This window comes from Monodon monoceros, unplaced genomic scaffold, assembly GCF_005190385.1.
Source record: "Monodon monoceros isolate NGI ecotype Baffin Bay Population unplaced genomic scaffold, NGI_Narwhal_1 Super_Scaffold_20, whole genome shotgun sequence".
Lineage (NCBI taxonomy): Eukaryota > Metazoa > Chordata > Mammalia > Artiodactyla > Monodontidae > Monodon > Monodon monoceros.
In genome coordinates, this window is record NW_021703777.1 from 134,783,966 (window position 1) to 134,803,297 (window position 19,332).

A 19,332-nucleotide genomic window follows, 5' to 3' on the forward strand; every position below is an offset into this window, starting at 1 on the left:
CATCCCTCCATTCATCCATCCACCCATCCCTCCATTCATCCATCCACCCATCCATCCATCCATCCACCCATCCATCCATCCATCCATCCATCCACCCATCCATCCATCCATCCACTCACCCATCCCTCCATCCATCCATCCATCCACCCATCCCTCCATTCATCCATCCACCCATCCACCCATCCCTCCCTTCATCCATCCACCCATCCCTCCATTCATCCATCCACCCATCCATCCATCCATCCACTCACCCATCCCTCCATCCATCCATCCACCCACCCATCCCTCCATCCATCATCTATCCATCTATCCATCCATTCCACACACCTTCACTGAGCACCAACTCTGAGCCCAGCCCTGTGCTGGAGACAAGGATGCAGGAAACACAGTCACTGCCCTCAGAGGACATATGGTCCAGGAGGGAAGAAGACATGGACAGAAGCACAAGACAAAGACACAGAAGCAAGGCTGTGGCTCGTGCTCCACGTCCCGTGGGGACAACTGGAGTTACTGGCGTTATGAAGAGAAGATGTGAGGGAATTGGCAACCTGTTCGGTACCCACCGCAATAGTTGGCAGAGGAGAAGGAGAACAAGAGACGGTGATGAGCAGTAAAAATGTTACCAGGTCAGCAGAGTATGAATCCCAGCGGCTGAAGGATTCTTGGGGCAGGGCCCTGGAGGGTCTACTGGAAAGACGGGTGGTGTGATTGCTGCATGGGTGCTTGGAACTGTGTTCAGGAGGCAGGTAGAGTTCACGTAATGGGTCACAAAGTGGTCTGACCATAGGAGTAGGTGGCTGGGGTAGGTTGGAGGTCAAGTTCATCAGAGGAGAGCAGGTGGATGGATCACCCACCTGGAAATTGAAATCACTGAGGATGATAAGGGGAGAGGGTTAAAGAGGGATGCTGTCTTTGGAGGACAGGGGAGCCCCATTTTCAGTTAGAGCAAGGTCAAGGTTCAGACAAAAGGTCTAGGATATGGCGGTGTCATGGCTCAGAAGGGCACAGCTGGAGCGTTTGGGGGGTCAGGGGGCCATGGGGGAAGGGTCAGAGGAGGGATGTACAGAGCCGAACAGGCAAGTATGGCCTGGAAGACTTGAACATGACATACAGAGGGAGAAGCAGCAGAACGAGGCACGTCTCCAACAGCTAAGTCAGCCGGCCCTTAAACACACTTGCTCCTGGAAGCTGACCCAGCCCGGACGCCACAGCCCCCAAGGTGAGCGCTTTGCTTTGCTCAGGGAGGCGTCCCCCAAGCACAGCCTCCCTTTGCCTCAGTAGGCAATGGATGCAGCCAACTCCTGCGACACAGGTCAAGGGCTCCCCCAGCACTGCGTCTGTCTGCGGACGGACACACCTTCGCCCTCACAGCAGTCAGGGAGGGGCTTCTGCTCCGTGTGGAGTCCTCAGCACCCAACCCCGGGCCGGGCAGGGCGGGTGCCCTGAACCGAGGCAGAAGAAGTCGAGTCGGCAACCGCTGAAAACCAACGTCCGACCTTGGGAGATAAGCCGAGGGGCAGAGCCGGGCCTCACCCGGAGCGTCTGCTCGGTGCCAGGCCTGCTCTGAGTGCAATTCACTCACTGAAAGGAAGACTTCCTATTCTGACATGTAGAATGCACACCGAGGAGTGTTTAAAATGTGGGCACCCGACTGGAAGAATGGAGACAAGACACACCCCTGTGCTCTGCCCGCTTCTGCAGAGGGAAGCCATCTTGGAAGTCCTGCACCGCAGATGGGGCAGGCTGGGTCCCTGCATCACCACCTGGACCACTGCCTACCGATCAGGAGCATCTGCCTTTCAGATTTGAACAGGAGGAGGAAGAAACATCTCTCCTCTGGGGGCCTTTATGCACTTTGCTATACGTATTTTGTTATAGTAGTTAGCCTAATGTAACTAATGAACAGGATAAGTGCATTAACTGTTAATAGCCAAGCAGCTGGGAACTGGTGCTTCTGCCTAAGAGGGAGTAACAGGCACTGAATTTGCCCTTTTGCCTGAAACAACTAAACAACTGGATAAAATATAGGAAACAATGGTTCTCGAGATACTGGACATGAGGCAGGAAGGACAGCAGATCACCTTAATTCCAGGCACCTTAAACCCTTTTCTGGAATAACACAGGCTATCAGCTGAGAAAAAGACTGAAATAATGCCATTTGCAGCAACATGGGTGGGCCTAGAGATTAGCAAACTAAATGAAATAAGACAGAGAAAGACAACTATCGTATGATATTACTTATATGTGGAATCTAAAAAAAAATGATACAGGGACTTCCCTGGTGGCGCAGTGGTTAAGACTCCAAGCTCCCAATGCACGGGGCCCGGGTTCAATCCCTGGTCAGGGAACTAGATCCCACATGCCACGGGGCAACTAAGAGTTTGCATGCCACAACTAAGGAGCCTGCCTGCTGCAACTAAGACCCGGCGCAACCAAATAAATAAATAATTTAAAAAAATAAAAATTTTAATGATACAAATGAACTTATTTACAAAACAGAAATAGACTCACAGACATGGAAAATGAACTTATGGTTACCGAAGGGGAAAGAGGGGGGAGGGATAAACTGGGAGTTTGGGATTAACAGTTATACACTACTATATATAACATACATAAACAACAAAGACCTACTGTATAGCACAGGGAACTATAATCAATATCTTGTAATAACCTATCATGGAAGAGAAACTGAAAAATAATATATATATATGTATATAAAACTAAAACACTTTGCTGTACACCTGAAACTAACACAACGTTATAAATCAACTATATTTCAATTAAAAAAAGTAACTAAATATCAATTCCTGGGACTTCCCTGGCTGTCCAACAGTTAAGACTCCACACTTCCACCGTAGCGGGTACAGGTTCAATCCTGGGTCAGGAAACTAAGATCTAAGATCCCGCAAGCCGGCGTCCTCATCGACCCTCCACTTGGAATGCTCTCCTGTTACCTGAAAACTGGGTTTGCCTCTTAGTGGGTGTCAAGCCAAAACACACAATCAAGTCAAGTAGCGGAAGGAGGATTTATTACTTGCAGTAAGTAAGGAGAACATCGAGGCTACTTCCCAAAGCAGTGTCGCCCTGAACAGCAAAACTGGGGAAGCTTTAAGCTAAGGGAACATGCATATTCATGAGGGGGCTTGTGCAGGAGGAATTTAGCATAGAACTGGGGCAAGAGTCATCCTGGGTTGACAGTCCAGGTCTTAGTTGATTGAAGCCAGCAAAGATCAATATCGTCCATTCTCTGGCTCCAGTTAGTCTGGTGGCCAATTGTACGAGGAGGTTCGGACCCTGTAAAAACAGCTCGAGAATATGTATCAGAATAATCTTTACCTTTGAAACAGAACTGGGAACAGTCTTTATGACTGATTTAGTATCTCCGATACGGTTAAATGATTTTCCTGGCCTGGAAATAGCTGTTTGCTCTTACATTCTTTTGTTTCCTTAAAATCATTAACTCCTGAGACGTGTTCTTCCGCAAAGGCGAGCATTGTGGCCAGGCTTAGATTACAACATGGCCTACACCTAAAGTGGCTTCTCTTATGTCAAGAAGCCATGCCTGGTTCTCTTTCTTTGGGGTCTCCCTTGTCCCCCATCTGCCTGCACTCCCTCCCAGGCACAGTCCAGCGTCCTTACCAGATGGATTCACCCTGTCCCTTCTCAAACCATCCAAGCACCTAGGGGGTGCCTCTACCCGACCCTATAAGCTACTTGAGGGCCGCAATCTGCTTCTCACTCTTTCCCCGTTTCCTGCTCTTCCCCCAGGGGACTGACCGGCTCACTGGCCCCATCAAATTGGCCGCGTTCAGTTTTGCTCGATTTACGAAACAGCAGGTGGGAAGAAAGGAAACAGGTACACAAGTATCTCTAATACAGAACAAGTGCATGGAAGATAAGCGGGATGCAGTTCAAAGACAAGTGTTGGGGTGCCAGCGCTCCCTGGGTCACGGGGAAAGCTTCGGGGGGACGGGAGCGAGAAGGCTGTTTTCCTCTGACAAGTGAAGGAGTGGGCTGGGTGGGTCTAGGGTTCCTGACAGAGACACTGACGCTGGAGTGCCGAGCAGAGGCCACCATAATGACAAGGAAGGCTCAAGACCAAGGCAGATGACACAGAAACAATCTAAGGTGCGGCAGACACGCTCCCGATTTCTGAACTGTTTACTCTTTCTACGGAGTCGAAGGGAAAGGGCGCTCCGGTCAATCCGGGCTGCGGGGTCGGGGCTCTTTTCTCCACCAAGCCCCTAGCAACCCCGCAATCCCAGCTAGGGCAGCCCTAGCCGCAGTTGGCAGCTCCCGTTGTCATGAGGCCGCGGCGTGGTTGCCTAGGAAACGCCCGCGTGCCTCCGCAGGGCTCCCCGGGCCTTGTAGTCCGCCGGCCGCCTCTCTTGGACCGGCCACACGGGGAGAGACTACAACTCCCAGGAGGCAGCGCGGCGGGTCCTGGGGGCGGGGCGGGTCCTGGTGGGCGGGTCCGGCCTAGGGCCTTTTCCCTCTCGCAGCTCTTAGGGTTTCCGCGCCTGGAGGAGGAAGATGGCGTCTGGGAGGGCTCGAGCCTGCTTGCGGGAGCTCCGGCCGCCGCCGCTGCTACTGTTGCTGCTGCTCCTTGGGCCGTGGCAGGCGGCGGGCCACGGCGGCAAGTACTCGCGGGAGAAGAATGAGCCCGAGCCTTCTTCGAAGCGCGAGCCCGGGGGGGAGTTCCGCATGGAGAAGCTGAACCAGCTGTGGGAGAAGGCCCAGCGGGTGAGCGGCGGCCGGGCCCCTCTACCTCGGGGGTCCGCGGGGCCGGGGCTTTCTCTAGTTTCGGGGGTCCGTGGGGCAGGGGCTTCCTTTAATCCTGGGATTGGCGGAGCCCGGGCCGGGGTCTCTTCTAATCCTGGGGTCCCCGGGGCCCGGGTCTCCTCTAACTTTGGGAGCCTTCCTTGAGCCTTTGACAGCCTCACACCCGCCCGCAGAGGTAGGTGTGGGTACCGCTTGCCTTGCGCCTCCGGAAAGAGGGACCCTGGCCTGGTGATGACAGGCGAAGACTTGGGAGGCCTTGGTGCCTGGGCAGAAGGGCCGCCCCGCCAGTTTGAACTGGCAGCTTTGCAGCTGAGGCCGAGATCCCTCCCTGCAGGCAGACCCAGGTCTCCTGCCTTGCACGTTTTTGCCTTTTCTCCTACGTTGTATTTCTCTGCATGGAGAAACAAGAAAAACAGGTGACGCTGAGCACGGAGACAAGCCCAAGGACAGCGGAAATCCTAGAAGCAAAAGCCAGTTCTTGTTAAATCGGGTGAGGGGATATGGTGAGGTGAGAGGAGAACACCCGAAACTTAAGACGCCGGTGAACTAAATCTAAATCCACCTGCCCTCATTTTAGAGAAGAAAGCAAGAAAGCCCAGAGGGCAAAGGGCGCCTCCAAGGTCACTCCGCCTGGGGGTAGAATTGGGACTACAGCTTGCTGCTTGGGGTGTGACCTGGACCCCGCGGCCTCCTCCTTAGCATAGCGGCCCCTCCTTTGTTGGGTGGGGTTTGTTTTTAGTGAAATGGGTATTTACAAACTTCCCCCAACCCTCTGGGCCACAGCGTCTTCATGAGATCCAGGCTTCCACTTTTAAGCATTCCTGAGTCCTTGAGGAGAGTAAAACAAAGTAAGGACTGAGTTTTGGAAGAGAGGGGAAAACGGCGGGAAGGAAAGGCGGAGGGAGGGGTAAGGGCTGGGGAAGGGATGTGGCAGGGGGACTGCAGGGCAGGCAGGGGCGGGTGGATGCCCCCAGGCCCAGCGCTGTTCCCAGACCAGTGGCCCTGAGGATCCTGCTGGGGGCCCAGCTGTCAGGGCCCCCTGTGTGTGTGCAGCCTTCCCGGGTAAGAGAGAGCACTCTGGGCTGGAGAAGCAGGGGGGGCTTCCTGGAGGAAGGGGACCTTGTGTCCAGGAACCTACCCTGAGCCCTTCTGCTTGCAGGGCTGTCCTGGTCAGCCCCGCCTTGTCCGTCCAGATGCTGCTTTGCATCTGCCCAGCCTGGGCAGCCTCTTCACACCTGGCTGTCACCTGCCCTCGAGCTGCACCTGCCTGAACCGCCCCCCCGCCCCCGTGCTCAGTTCACTGCTGACCTGGGCAGCCTCAGGTCACATCTGTCCGAGAGAGTCTGAATCGGTTCTGCAGGAACCCCAACCCTGGCCCAGCCTTGGACGGATGGGCCTTGGACTGGATGACCTTTCCGGGCCCCTTGGCCCTGAATTCTACAATTGCACGTACAAGTCTCTTCTGCTGAACGAAATGTGCAGACCTTCCAGGGTGGGGTCCATGCCTGTTGGCATTTTCCGGGTCCCTCCTCACATCCGGACGCCTCACGTGGGTAGGCAGACCCACAGAATACAAGCTGGCCTGTCCCGGGCTCTCGACGCTGAGAAGCTTCAAGGGCGGCGGCGGAGCTGGTCCCGGCTGGCGAGCTGTGCAGTCCTCCCGGTGCCGGGCTGGGGTGGGCACTGCCGCTGCTCAGAGCCGGTGCCCAGGGCGGTGTGGGGCACCCGGCACACCTGTGCCAGGGTTCTCAGCCTTGGATAATTTGCTCTCTGGAAACATCAAGTGTTTCTTTGTTTTCTAAACGTGAAACGATCTCATAGCATGTCGTGCCTAGTGTGCACCCGGGGTGAGGGAGAGGAGCCTGATGAAGGCGCCCGCCTCGCCCTCTCTTTCCAGCCCACCTTCTACGGGGGTGGGGGCAAGTCCCGCCGTGGTAGGGGCCTCCCCGCCGTGAGGCCAGACCAGGGAACTGCTGGTGTTGCTTCATCACAGCCCAGCACCTCCAGTCTTGACTTGCTGTGAAACTGCAGTGCCTTTAGATCCAGGCGCTTTAGAAGAGCTGTGGGCCAGACGGCAGGTACAGGGTTACTTCCAGAGCCCCGTGGGTCTTGTGACCTCTCCCGGGGTGTTGCAAGGCTCCTGAGCAGGGAGGGGCCGGAGCCGTCCTTGGAGCTTTGGGGGGTGGGTGAAGCCGTGGGAAGTCGTCCCGAGGGGTGCCCCTGTGGAGATGTCTGGTTGGCGTCTCCCTCCCGGGGTTGCCGCGCACGCGCGTGCATGCGTGCGTGTGTGTGTGTGTGTGTGTGTGTGTGAGTGATAAGAACTTAAGGTAGATCTACCCTCTTAGCGAATTTTTAAATAATAAGTATGCAGTGTAAATAGTGGAGGGTGTTGCGCCGTGCAGTGAGCCTCGGGACTTGCATAACTGCCTTTGTGCCCTTTGACCCGCACCTTGCAGCCCCTCTTGGCTGTTGTGACTAGTGCTGCAGTGAGCATGGGACCCCAGATCTTTCTTCAAGGTCCTGATTTCAGTTCCTTCAGATAAATACCCAGAGTGGGCTTTGCTGGATCACAATGTATATTGATGGTTCTCGTCTTCATTTTTGAGGAACCCCTGTGCTGTTCTCCACAGTGGCCGCGCCGATTTTGCATTCCCACCAGCAGTGCACGAGGGTTCCCTTTTCTCATCCTCACCAACAGTTGTTGCTTTCTGTTTGTTTCCCATAGTAACCGTCCTCATGGGTGTGAGGCGGTACGTCACTGGGGTTGGATTTGCGTTTCCCCGATGAGTGGAGATGTGGAGCATCTTTCCATGTGCCTGTCAGCCATTTGTATGTTGTGTTTGGAGCAGTATTTATTCAAGGTCTTCACCTGTGTTTTAAAAAATCAGGTCATTACTTCTATTCAACGTAGTTGTGGAAGTTCTAGTCAGAACAGCTAGGGAAGAAAAAAGAAATAAAAGTCATCCAAATCAGAAAGGAGGAGGTAAAAGTATCTGTTTGCAGGTGATGTGATCTTATGCAGAAAACCCTAAAGACTTCACGAGATAACTTAGATCTAGTTAACAAAGTCACCGCGGCTACAGGATACGGAATCAACATACAAGCCTGGGTTGCATTTCTGTACACCAACGTCAAACTCTCTGAAAAGGAAATTAACGAAACAATCCCATTTACAGTAGCAGCAGAAATGATAAAGTACCCAGTGACATTTCGCCATGTGTCCTGGGCCAGTTCTTAACCTCCCTGGGCCTCAGTTTACCCGAGCAGCCTGCAGGGTGTTTGTGAAAGTTGCAGAGGCAGAGGAGAAGGTGCCGGGCTCGTGAGGCCCCTGGCTGAGAGCAGCTCCGTGGAGGGCGCTGTGCGCACCCTGAGCCTTGGGCCGAGGGTGTCCGGGATGCGGGCCCAGCGGCGATGAGCGGCTTCCTCCCGCCCAGCTGCTTGTCTCGTGGCTGTAGGTGATTTACTCCGCTGTAATATTTGACAGAGGCTGCTTTGCATTTGGAGTCTATTAACCAGTTGTTTTCATGTGAGCCATTAACATTTTAACTTCAAGTTAAGGAGGTTAGAAGGGTCTGGAGAGTGGCCTTTTTTGCCTGGGCTCCGTGCCTGCTGTTGGGGGCACCACTGTCACCCGGGGCATCTCCAGCCCTGAGCCTGCGGGCCTCCACGTTTCAGAGGAAGGCTGGCACCAGATCATGACTCACCCTTGTGAGACGCAGAGCCTCGGACGCTGCTGGGCACCAGTCTGCAGCTCGGGGCTCCGGCCCGGACATTGGCGCCCGGGGAGGTGGACAGCCAGGAAGGCGTGCAGGGGTCAGGTCCCAGTGCCCTCGCCCACTGTCCTGTCATCTGTGGGGAGCGCCTGCCTGGGGTGGCACAGCCATCCGGGGAGCCGATGCGCCCGAGGGCTACCTGGGGGGAGCCCCGCACTCGCAGCCTCCCCAGGGCCCCGGCTGGGAACGTGAGGCGTCCTGCGACAGGAGCCCCTGGGCCACCAGCTCCTGCACACTCAGGCTGCTAGTGGCGGGCGTCTCCCCGGGGACCTGGGATCTGACAGGCTGGAGAGCGGCCTCGGGGTGGAAGGGCCGGTGGTTTTCAGGCTGCGGGCAGAGGTCCCTTTGAGGCTCTCGTGCGGGGGCACGTGCGGGATTTTGGCCGCCTGGGACCCCGGCACGGTCTCCCCGTCGCTGGCGCCTGCTCTCCGAGGTCAGCGTCTCCCAGGCTGTCGCTGGTCCTTGTGCACTTGGGGGTCACATGTCCTCTCTTCTCCCCCCGTAGCTTGATCTACCTCCTTTAAAGCTGTCCGAGCTCCATGCTGACCTGAAGATACAAGAACGGGACGAGTTCAAGTGGAAGAAATTGAAGGCTGAAGGCCTGGATGAAGACGGAGAGAAAGAGGCGAAGCTCGCCCGCGGGCTCAGTGGTACGTCTCTTCTCAGCCCAGGGGCAGCGGTCGCCCAGACTCGGGCCCCAGCTTCTTACTCTGACTTGGTTTGAGTAAGAGTCAGGGCTGTCCTCGTGAGCCTGGCCCTGGCAAGGTGACCCTCAGCCGTGGGCAGGCACAGCTGCCGGGCTGTCCTGTGCAGGCTCTTGGCACGTGGGAGGGAGGGCCAGGGCGAGGACATCTGGCCGCGTTAGCGCACGAGCAACCAGGGCTGCTTGGTCCAGGGAGGCGGCTGGGATGGCCAGATGCCCACGGTCACCTGCACGAGGAAGCAGGGATGTTCCCAGGGTCTGGCCGTGTGAAGAGCACTGCCCCCGCCAGTCGGAGCCTTGTGGCCCCTGTGGCCCACCCTGCATCTAGGGCTCCCAGTGCATCCAGGTGGCCCGGGGCTGGGAGATGGAGGAGGGTGGGGGGCAGGGAGAGGCAGCCGGTGGTCAGCCCCCTGCCCCTGATGCCCGCACCGCAGGCTGGACACCAGGAACACACACTCTTCACAGCTTACTCTCAAGGCTTCCAGTGGGTTGAGCTTCTGGGCAGGGTGAGTTCTGAGGCACAGCCAGTGTAGACAGGGAAGTGAAGCCCCAGGAGGTGAGGTCAGGCTGAGCGGGGTGCTCCCTGGGCTGGCTCAGCTGAGGGTGGGCCCCCGTGGGGACCACTTGTGTCCAGCGCTTGTCAGAGGAGGTGCTGGGGGTCAGGGGTCAGGTGGGCCACTGCTTGGATGAGGACCTCAGGGATGGATCACAGGGGAAAGGGAAGCCCGGATCCAGAGAGGCCCGGGTGAGGCCTGGAAGGGACAATGGGGACTGTCTGCAGATGGGAGGAAGGACGCCCGGTCCTTCAGAGCAGGGAGGGTGGGGCAGGCCCACTCCCAACTCAGGAGGTAGGTGTGGGGCGCGAGGAGATGCTGGGAGGGGCGTCCTCCAGGGCAGACCCAGCAGCCCAGCCCCGCTGAGGAGCGCTCCTTCTGGGTCCACTAGGCATCCGCCGCATCACGTTGGTGACGATGGTGCTGAGACGCAGGCCCCCGTCTGGCGCAGAGGCTATGGGCGGCACTGTGTCCTGGGCGCTACTGACAGACGACACCTGGTCGCTGTCCCACGGTGACTGGCCAGCAGCAAGCTGGAGCCAGTGTCCCCTCCCGGCTACTGCTGTTAACTTTTCACCGGAAGCTGCCGACTCTGAGGTTTCTCCTTGTAGAAAATCTTTTCTGCAAATAAAAATATGACTTAGGCCGTGGCAGAGCTTCCCCTGGCCAGCGCCCCGTCCATTCTGTGGACCGTCGTCCTCTCCCACCCTCGCTGGAGTTCACCCCACGACACAAACGGGCTGCAGGTTTTGGTTTTGCAAACCTGTGAAGCTGGTCCTAAAGGCAGTCCCGGGGATGCTGAGCCCGTCCTGCCGCACCACGCTCTCCCCCGCGGGTCAGGACAGAGGGATCGGCCGGAAGCGCGCGGCCCCAAGGCCGCCAGTGTGCGCGGAGGCGTTGCTGGAGGAGGATCCCCGGGTTTGTTCACGCTCCTTCCGCTGGGTCCCAAGTGGGCAGGAGAGCTGGGCGGGCGGCGGAGGGGCGGCCCCCAGACCACAGCCTCGAGCCCCTCCCTCCCGTGCCCTCCTAGTCATCCTGGCCAAGTACGGTCTGGACGGGAGGAAGGACGCCCGGGCCGTGAGCAGCAACTCCATCAGCCACGGCCCCACCGACCACAGCCTGGAGGACCCCCGGCTGGAGAAGCTGTGGCACAAGGTACCCTCGCACTGCCATCCGCCCTGGAGGCGTCAGGCTTTGGCTTTTGGTTTTCTGCCCCTGCGTCCCCTAGCGAAGGGGGGTGAAGGCCTGGCCTGCGGGAGTGATCCACAGGGGCACCCGTGTAACTAACCCCAGGTGGGCATGGCGGGCAGGGTGCACCCCGAGGCGTGGACAGGTGGGCTCGGCCTATGGGGGGACCCCGAGGCGTGGACAGGTGAGCACAGCCCATGGGGATGTTCACTGGAGGTGGCTTTCCTTCCAGGCGAAGACCTCTGGGAAGTTCTCCAGTGAAGAACTGGACAAGCTGTGGCGGGAGCTCCAGCATCACAAAGAGAAGGTCCACGAGTACAACGTCCTGCTGGAGACCCTGAGCAGGACCGAAGGTGCCCCCGCAGGCGGCCCTGGCTCCAGAACGTTCCAGAACAGAGCTGCTGGGGGGTTGGGGGCAGTGCCGTGCTGTCAGGCCTCCCTGCTTTCCGAGCAGGAATCTCGGCGTTTAGGAGCCCGTCGGGATGCCCATGCACGTCTGTGAGCGTGGGTTCAGATGAACCCGTTCTGCGGTGACACGGGCCACCTCTCCTGTCACCACCGGCCTGACTTCAGGGGGACTTGTAGGGGGCTCGGGACGCGCCGTGAGAGAGCGGGGGTGGGGCTGCGGTGGCTCCATGACATCTAGACCTCCTGTCTCTGGCTTCCACAGAAATCCACGAAAATGTCATCAGCCCCATTGACGTGAGCCGCGTCAAGGAGGACGCGCTGCAGGTGGGCCATGCCGAGCTGAAGGACAAGCTGCGGGACATCAGCCAGGGCTTCGACCGCCTGCGGAGAGTCAGCCACCAGGGCTACGGCGACCAGGCCGGTGAGCCCTGCGCCCTGTGCCCCGCTGCCCGGTGGCCCGGGAGACGGCAGCAGAGCCCCTCCAGCCCCTCCGCTCCCAGGGCCACACCTGGGCTCCTTTCTTTCTCCTGGAAGGTGCACGCACCTTTATTTCTAGCCTCACGGCGTCCTTTAACCCTCACGGTGGCCCCCTGCCCCGCCTATTGGGATGGGTGCTCTGCTCCTGTGCAGACAGCTCGCTGCTCGGGCCGAGGCCAGAGCTCCTCGCTGGGTGCCGCCCCCTGGAGGATGGCCTGGGCCTCTGCGCGCGTCTCCCGCGGGAGCCCGCGGCTCATGCGTGGTGCGGGCTTGCCAGAAGTCGGCCAGGTGCTCTTTGTACCGTCTTCTGTCACCCGTCCGTTCCTTCTCCGGCCTGTTCCCTGAGCACTGGCCACATGGCGGGTGCTGCTGTCGACACGGGGTGCGTGCAGTGGGGACGCGAGGTGGGCTCCCTGCTCCTCTGCATGGCCCGGGTGCCCCGGGGCACGACTCTGCCCTGCTGGGCTCGCCCGTCTGCCATGGAGAGGGGACCAGACCGCCGTGTGGACCCGCTGTGCTGATCTGCTCAACTGCCATGGAGCAGGGACCCCAAGGGCCTGGCCGTGCAGAGGAGTGGGGCAACTGAGGCTGTGCCTCGGCCCCTCCGCTCCTGGGGCTGCATCCAGCCGGACCCTGCTGCTGGCCTGCCGAGTCCTGCCAGCAGCGCTCCAGGGCCCCGGGCAGCAGGGAGGGTCCGCCGGTGGGGAGGTGAGACAGCTGGTGAGATGACTGCCGGGCGGGCCGCCGTGGCCACTTGCTCCCAGCTGCCTCCAGCCGTGGGAGGGAGGTGGGTGACAAGCCTGCACCGTTGCCACGTGCTCTCGGGAGTGGTGGCGGAAGTCACAGGGTCCCTTCCATTGGGTTTACTTTGCTTCAGAGCTACAGGGACAGGCAGCACCTGAGCCTCAGCCCGGAAATGTGGGTAGGGGGACCCACAGTCTGAACCTCACCCCCCACCCCCCGAGCACTCCTGCTTGCTCGCGCAAGGGCTTCTGCACCCGGGCAGCAGCGGCTTGACCAGGGGCTGGTGAGGGCATCGCCGAGGCCCCACCCAGCGGGTCCCGGGAACCGCAGACTGAACGTGTGTGGAAGGTGTGCTCGGTCGGCTTCCAGAGGACGCTTGCACTGTGCACAAGCACCGTGCACTGTGCAGGTGGCCTGCGTGGCCCTGCGCATCCCGGGCTGCCGCCGTGCAGGTCACCGAGCCTGCCTTTGCTCCTTCACAGGGTTCGAGGAGCCTCGGGTGCTGGACCTGTGGGACATGGCCCAGTCAGCCAACTTCACCGAGAAGGAGCTGGAGGCCTTCCGGGTAGGGACGGCCTCTCGGCCACGGGGTGTGGCGGCGTCTCTCCCAGCGGACTTTCTGATAATGTGGGGAAGGCCCTCTTCTTTAGTCCTAGCAGATCAGCGTTTTCACGGGAACGTTCTCTCTCCTTGCTGTCTGCGTCCCTCCGCTGCCCCGGTTGGCGGCCCATGTGGGGCGAAGCTGGCCTCCAGTGAACAGAGTGGCTTCAGGGCATCTGCTTAGCTTTGGGTGCACTGGGCACGAGCTGGGGCTTGTGGAATGAGCGGATTGACAGGGGTTTGGAGGGGGAGCCAGTAGGACCCTGCAGGGCCGCAGTGCTCGGCCCGGAGGGAGGAAGGGTCTTTGGGTCACCTGGGCCTCCAGGTGGGTTCTGCTGTGGCAAAGCTGCCACAGGGCAGGGGGTCAGGGATCAAGGAAGGGCACAGGCCCGTGGGCGTGAAGCTTCCGTCTCCTTGGACAGGAGTGCAGGGGAGGGGAGCCTGCCCGGGGCCTGGGGAGTTAGGATCGCTGACACATTCAGCAGGCATCTTGATGTGGGCCTGGAGGCACCCCTGGGGGACGCTGGGGGAGTGTAGGGGTCGGGCCTGGAGGCCCACCTGCGCTGGGGTGGGGGGAGCCTGGAGGCCTGGAGGGTGGAGAGGACGGGGGACAGTGCAGGGCTCAGGTGCCACATGTCAGGCTGGATATGGGGTCAGGGCCAGAGGGGACCAGATGCTTGGCAGGTGCCATTTACCTAGAGGGTGAGGGGTCCCTGGGAGTGGGGAGGGAGCGCATAGGGTTGCGACCCTTGGCCCCTGAAGGCCATCAGGTTTTGGTGGGTCCCTTTAGAGAGTAGGGCTGCTCACCTGATTTCCATGTGTGCTGCTTCATGATGGCACGGCAGCCAGGAGGGTGGAGCCTGCCGTCCCGCTCGGCCCCCAGAGCTACCCTGGGCGGGCTGCACGGGGAATGGGCGCAGGGTGTGCAGCCTTCAGAGCGGGGGAGCCCCGGCCCTGGCCTGCCTCCTTTGTGCCTTTTGCACAGGGATGTGTTATCTATTCAAAAATAAACGAAACTTAAGCGTGCAGCCATCTGCCCTGGGTGGTCTCCTGAAGCAGCCGTGAAATTCCATCAGGGACTCTAGGGTGGTAGTAAGAGCGTGTTGGGGTAATTCAGTTGTTTCAACACGATTCTAGGAAGAGCTTAAGCACTTTGAAGCCAAAATTGAAAAGCATAACCACTACCAGAAGCAGCTGGAACTTTCTCATCAGAAACTGAAACACGTGGAGAGCTTAGGAGACCGGGGGCACGCCAGCCGGAACAGGGAACGGTACGCCGCGCTGGAGGAGAAGACCAAGGAGCTGGGCTACAAGGTGCGTGTGCGGCCGCCGGCCAGGCCTCCGCGGGAGCGGGCACGTGACAGTTCCGTCAGCGCCGGCCCCCCGGCCGCCCCTCGCTGGGCCTCGGCCCCCCCTCTGCAGAGGGGACGGGATTGTCTCACCCTCGCGGAGCTTGGTGGGAGCAACCACACAGCTGCTCCTGCTGGGGGACTGCGCAGCCCTGAAGGAGTTCAGCTGCCGGGGGTGGGGGGACAGGGACTGCCCAGGCCTCCCCACCCCCACCTGCCTCTGGGTCTGTTTAGGGCCGGGCTCTGAACCAGGTGAGCAGGGAAGAGGCGCACACGCGCGAGGCGGGTGGGCGGGCAGCCAGGGCTGGAGCCGGGCCCTTCCAGCCGCACCACTGGCATCCTGGCCCCCAAACATGTGGCCTGACACTGGCTCTGAAGGTCCTGCGCTCCTGCGAGCTGCCCACGTGGCTTTGGAGGCTCCTGAGCGGACGCGGGAGCCAGCGGTTTCCCAAGCGTTCGGCCTGGGGCGCAAGGAGACCATACTTGGCTCCAGAGTAGCGGCAGGGGTCCCATGCAGGGCACTCCTCACGTGCGGCTCAGTGGGGCTTGCAAATACCCTAAATGGGGGCGCTGGCTCCGTTATGGGGTGACGTGTGAACGCCAGACAATGCTCAGGTGTGCAGGACATCGAGACTGAAGCACCAGCAGGGCCGCTGCCCGCCCTCCCCTGGTCATTCGTGGTGAACCCACAAATCCAGGCACTTTCCAGCCATTAAGACGTGAGGGCCCGTCTGCAGCAGAGCCTCTGGTTCAGGTTAAGAGAAAAGGAGGGGCGGGTGGTGTGGACCCTCTGCAGAGCCAGCAGCACGAGCGTGGTACATCGCCACAGACGCCCAGGAAATTCAAAACAGAGGAGCTGGGCCCTGGAGGGAACCTCCTTTGTGCCTTTTGCGCAGGGATGTGTTATCTATTCAAAAATAAGTGAAACTGGGCTTCCCTGGTGGCACAGTGGTTGAGAGTCCGCCTGCCAATGCAGGGGACATGGATTAGTGCCCCAGTCCGGGAAGATCCCACATGCCGTGGAGCGGCTGAGCCTGCGCGTCCAGAGCCTGTGCTCTGCAACGGGAGAGGCCACAACACTGAGAGGCCCGCATACCACAAAAAATAAATAAATAAAATAAACGAAACAAAAAGTGAAAGAAGACCAAAGTACCGAGAAGGAAGGGAGCATGTGGATTCTTTCCTGTGTTTGGCAGAGCCGAGCAGGGCGAAGCCAGGCACCCCTCGTGGGGCGTCCACCTGCAGATCACACCGTGGCGGACTGCACAGCGGGGATGAAGAGGGAACTGGGGTTCCTGGCTTCCCCGACCGTGGAGAAGGAGCTCTGACGCGCTGTGAGCACCGGGGCTGCTAGAGGAGACCTCCCCAGGTCCCCGCCCGGCCCGGGCTCCTGTGCGGGAGGCCGGCAGCACCAGCCCACGGGGCTCTGTGTACTAGGAACAGAAAGAGCAGAGCCCAGGCCCTCGGGCTGCCGCGGCGGCACCCGCCATCATGTGACAAGGACAAGCTGGCAGGAGCCGCGGACGAGTCAGGGTCTTCATTTGCTGCTTTTGAAATGACGTACCGTAGGCAGCCCGCCACGACAGGCCCCTCAGCCCACGGGGTCACCCCCAGAGCGTGAAGCTCTGGTGACCGGAGGGGACCGTGGTGCTGGGCCCTGTAGGACGTCTCCTACGTGAGCCCTGTACGTGTGCTGCCGGCAGGAGCCTCGCCTCAGACCTAGAGGTGTGCAGACTGAAAGTGAGCGGGTGGAGAAAGGTATTCCACACAAATGGGAATCAAAGCCAGGACAGCAGCACTCACACCAGACAGAACAGACTTGAAAACAAAGACTAACAGGAGACACAGGTAGACATTACATAATGGGATCAATCCAAGAAGACGACGTAACAATTGTTTAAATGTAAATGCACCCAACATAGGAGCAACTATGACCAGGCATAAAGGGAGACATTGACAGTAACAATAATAGTGGGGGACTTTGCCACCCCCCTTACATCAGTGGACAGATCATCCGGACAGAAGGTCAGTAAGGAAACGCAGGCCTTAAGCGACACATTAGACCAGATGAACGCTGTAGATACCTATAGAGCATTCCATCGAAAAGCAGAATACACGTCCTTCTCAAGTGCATACAGGACATTCTCCAGGACAGATCACATGCTGAGCCACAGAACAAGCCTCAGTAAATATAAGAAAATCATATGAAGCATTTTTTCCAACACAAGAGATTGAGACTAGAAATAAACTACAAGAAAAAAGAAACTCCAAAAAACACAAGCACATAGAGGCTAAACAGTATGCTACTCAACAGTCAGTGGGTCGCTGAAGAAATGAAAGAAATTTTAAAATACCTAAAGACAAGCAAAAAGACAACTTTCCCCAACCTAGAGGACAGAGCAAAAAAAGAGGGAAGTTTATTGCAATGCGGATCTACGTCAGGAAGTAAGAATCTCGAATAAACAACCTAACCTTACAGCTGAATTAGAAAAAGAACAGACAAAACCCAAAGTTAGTAGAAGGAAAGGAATCAGGAGGATCAGAACAGAAATAAAGACAAAAAAAAAAAATAGAAAAGATCAATGAAATTAGGAGCTGGTTCTTTGGAAAGATAAACAAAACTGATAAACCTTTATCTGGACTCATCAAGAAGCAAACGAGAATGGGCCCAAATCAACGAAAGCGGAAACGAGGACGAGGGGGTGGAGAGCGGGAGCAGCGCTGTTCCTCGCTCCTCGCTGTTCCTGATGTGCCTTGGGGGCTGTTTGTGGCTAACGAGCTGCCTTTATGATTTATTTATGATCAGCTCTAGATGGGTGGGTACTTGGACAGCAGGATCACCCAGCTGAGAGTTTTCGGCGACAGGCTGCGTGTCTTGGGTCATGAGCAGATCTGCTAACTGGTTCACCTGTGCTGTCCCCGCAGGTAAAGAAGCATTTGCAGGACCTGTCCAGCCGCATCTACAGGGCTCGCCACAACGAGCTCTGAGGCCCCAGAGCCTGGCCGGCGGCACAGAGGAGGTGCCAGCTGCCTGGGGCTCCTGAAGACGGGCCTGGGTGCTCAGGGGTGGCTTGTCACCAGCAGAACCTCAGGGCGGGCGCGAGGGGCACGGGCCACGAGGGGCCTGAGAAGGAGGGATAATGCCGCCGGCCGGGAAGAGGAACCCCATGATCCCGCCCCGCCCACCCCTGGCTGGTGGCCCTGTGCCCTCAGCACAGCCAGCCGTCACCTCTGTTGAGAATGCAGTTCCCAGCTGCCCGTGGAGTGGTGGTCCCCTATGCTACACGGTCACAGTTTGCATCAAAATCTTAAAAATCTGCCACTGGAAATACTATGTACAGAAGTCCTTACAAATACATTGCAGTATTTAATTAAACTTTGAGGTCACTGAGGCGTCACTGGGTCCCATCTCACTGTGTCTGCTGGGTCAGGGGACTTAAGTCTCAGGTGAGCTGAGCGGCTCCAGGCCACCGTGCCAGCTCCAAGGCCCTTCTTCCACCCCTTCCCCCCCAACCTCTGTGGCATGAGATAGAGGAGGGGCTGGTGGGCTTGGCTGGGCTCTCCCTGGTCTGGCGCTGAAGTTATGGGGTAGAGACGGCAGGGCAGAGGGGATGGTGCCCTGGCCTCTGACCTGAGCTCCTGGCCCTGCAGGTCAGGGTTGGCAAGAGCCCGACAGCCCACGGGGCTCCATGTGCGGCGAGGGGGACCAGCTCAGGGTCAGGTCCACAGCACGCATGGTTCCAAGAGGATCCACCGGGTGCTGTGTTCCCATCTTGGCCACGTCTGATCTCAGCTTCAGCACTGGGACCTGCCAAGTGCAGATACCCTTTAGCTGTGCTTAGAAGAAAAGCCAAGGGTAGCACGCCAGGCCTATGTCAGGGCACCACGAACACGAGTGGGGAGGTGGCCCCGTGACAGGCAGCTTGGGTGCAGCCTCATTCCTCCATGGGTCGCTTGGCCCGGCGCCAGGCCTGTCCAGCACAGGAGGTAACCCTAACCTGGGCCTTCATGTCATGTCTGCCACCGGCCCAACCGGCTCTTGTGTCCCTCAGCCCTGGCCAGGCTTCGGGCAGGGCTGGGGCAAATGCACTGAGACACCTGTTGGGCCCAAGGGAGGACTCGGTGCCGGGCTTCCAGGCTGCTCCTGGGAGCTCAGAGCTCACAGCCACGCGCTCGGGCACTGGGTCTCCCATGTGCACACATGGCCCAGCCAGGCTCACGCTGGGGGGCAGTGCAAAGTTGGCCCAGGACATGGAGTCGAATGGGGTGACCCTTGACTCGGTTTACCCTCGTGGAGCTGACAGCCTAGAGGCAACTCCTGGCTTCAGACGTGTGCAAGGGAAACGGAGGGGCCTTTACTGTGGTTTGTCGTTGCTTTGGCCCTGGAGGAGATGGGTGAGGCGGAAGCCCCCCGATTCAGGGGCAGTGGCTGCACTGTTCAATCGTAGCTTCTAAACGATCACTTTGAAGTAAAGGGGTGTTCGTGTGAGGGCACAGACATATGCCTGTGGCTCAGTGAGCTCTCCCACAAGTGCTGGGGCTGCACCCCTGCTCAAGAAGTGCAGGGCCCCGGGCTCCCCAGGACCCCCTTCCCCAGCACTCCTCTTTCCTAGAGCTAACCACTTGCGCATGTTCCCAAATCTGTATATTGGAACCTAATCCACAAGGTGATGGTACCAGGAGGTGGGACCTTTGGGAGGTGATTAGGTCATGAGATTGGGGTCCTCGTGAACAGGATCAGTGCCCTTATAAGA

General features: G+C 58.6%; 1 protein-coding gene across 1 annotated transcript; it reads left to right on the forward strand.

Annotated features, from left to right (window-relative positions):
* Positions 1 to 4,484: 4,484 nt before the first annotated feature.
* LRPAP1 (LDL receptor related protein associated protein 1) lies at positions 4,485 to 17,994 on the forward strand. The gene is made up of 8 exons (XM_029235886.1): positions 4,485 to 4,743; positions 9,061 to 9,205; positions 10,843 to 10,967; positions 11,233 to 11,353; positions 11,671 to 11,829; positions 13,112 to 13,194; positions 14,367 to 14,543; positions 17,504 to 17,994. The coding sequence occupies exons 1-8, from the start codon at positions 4,534 to 4,536 to the stop codon at positions 17,564 to 17,566; spliced, it is 1,083 nt and encodes a 360-aa protein (XP_029091719.1). The 5' UTR covers positions 4,485 to 4,533; the 3' UTR covers positions 17,567 to 17,994.
* The last annotated feature ends 1,338 nt before the right edge of the window (positions 17,995 to 19,332 follow it).

Coding starts and splice junctions, on each gene's coding strand:
- LRPAP1 (XM_029235886.1), top strand. CDS start 4,534: ATGGCGTCTGGGAGGGCTCGAGCCTGCTTGCGGGAGCTCCGGCCGCCG. Junction 13,195..14,366: donor AGGAGCTGGAGGCCTTCCGG/GTAGGGACGGCC, acceptor ACACGATTCTAG/GAAGAGCTTAAGCACTTTGA. Junction 14,544..17,503: donor CCAAGGAGCTGGGCTACAAG/GTGCGTGTGCGG, acceptor CTGTCCCCGCAG/GTAAAGAAGCATTTGCAGGA.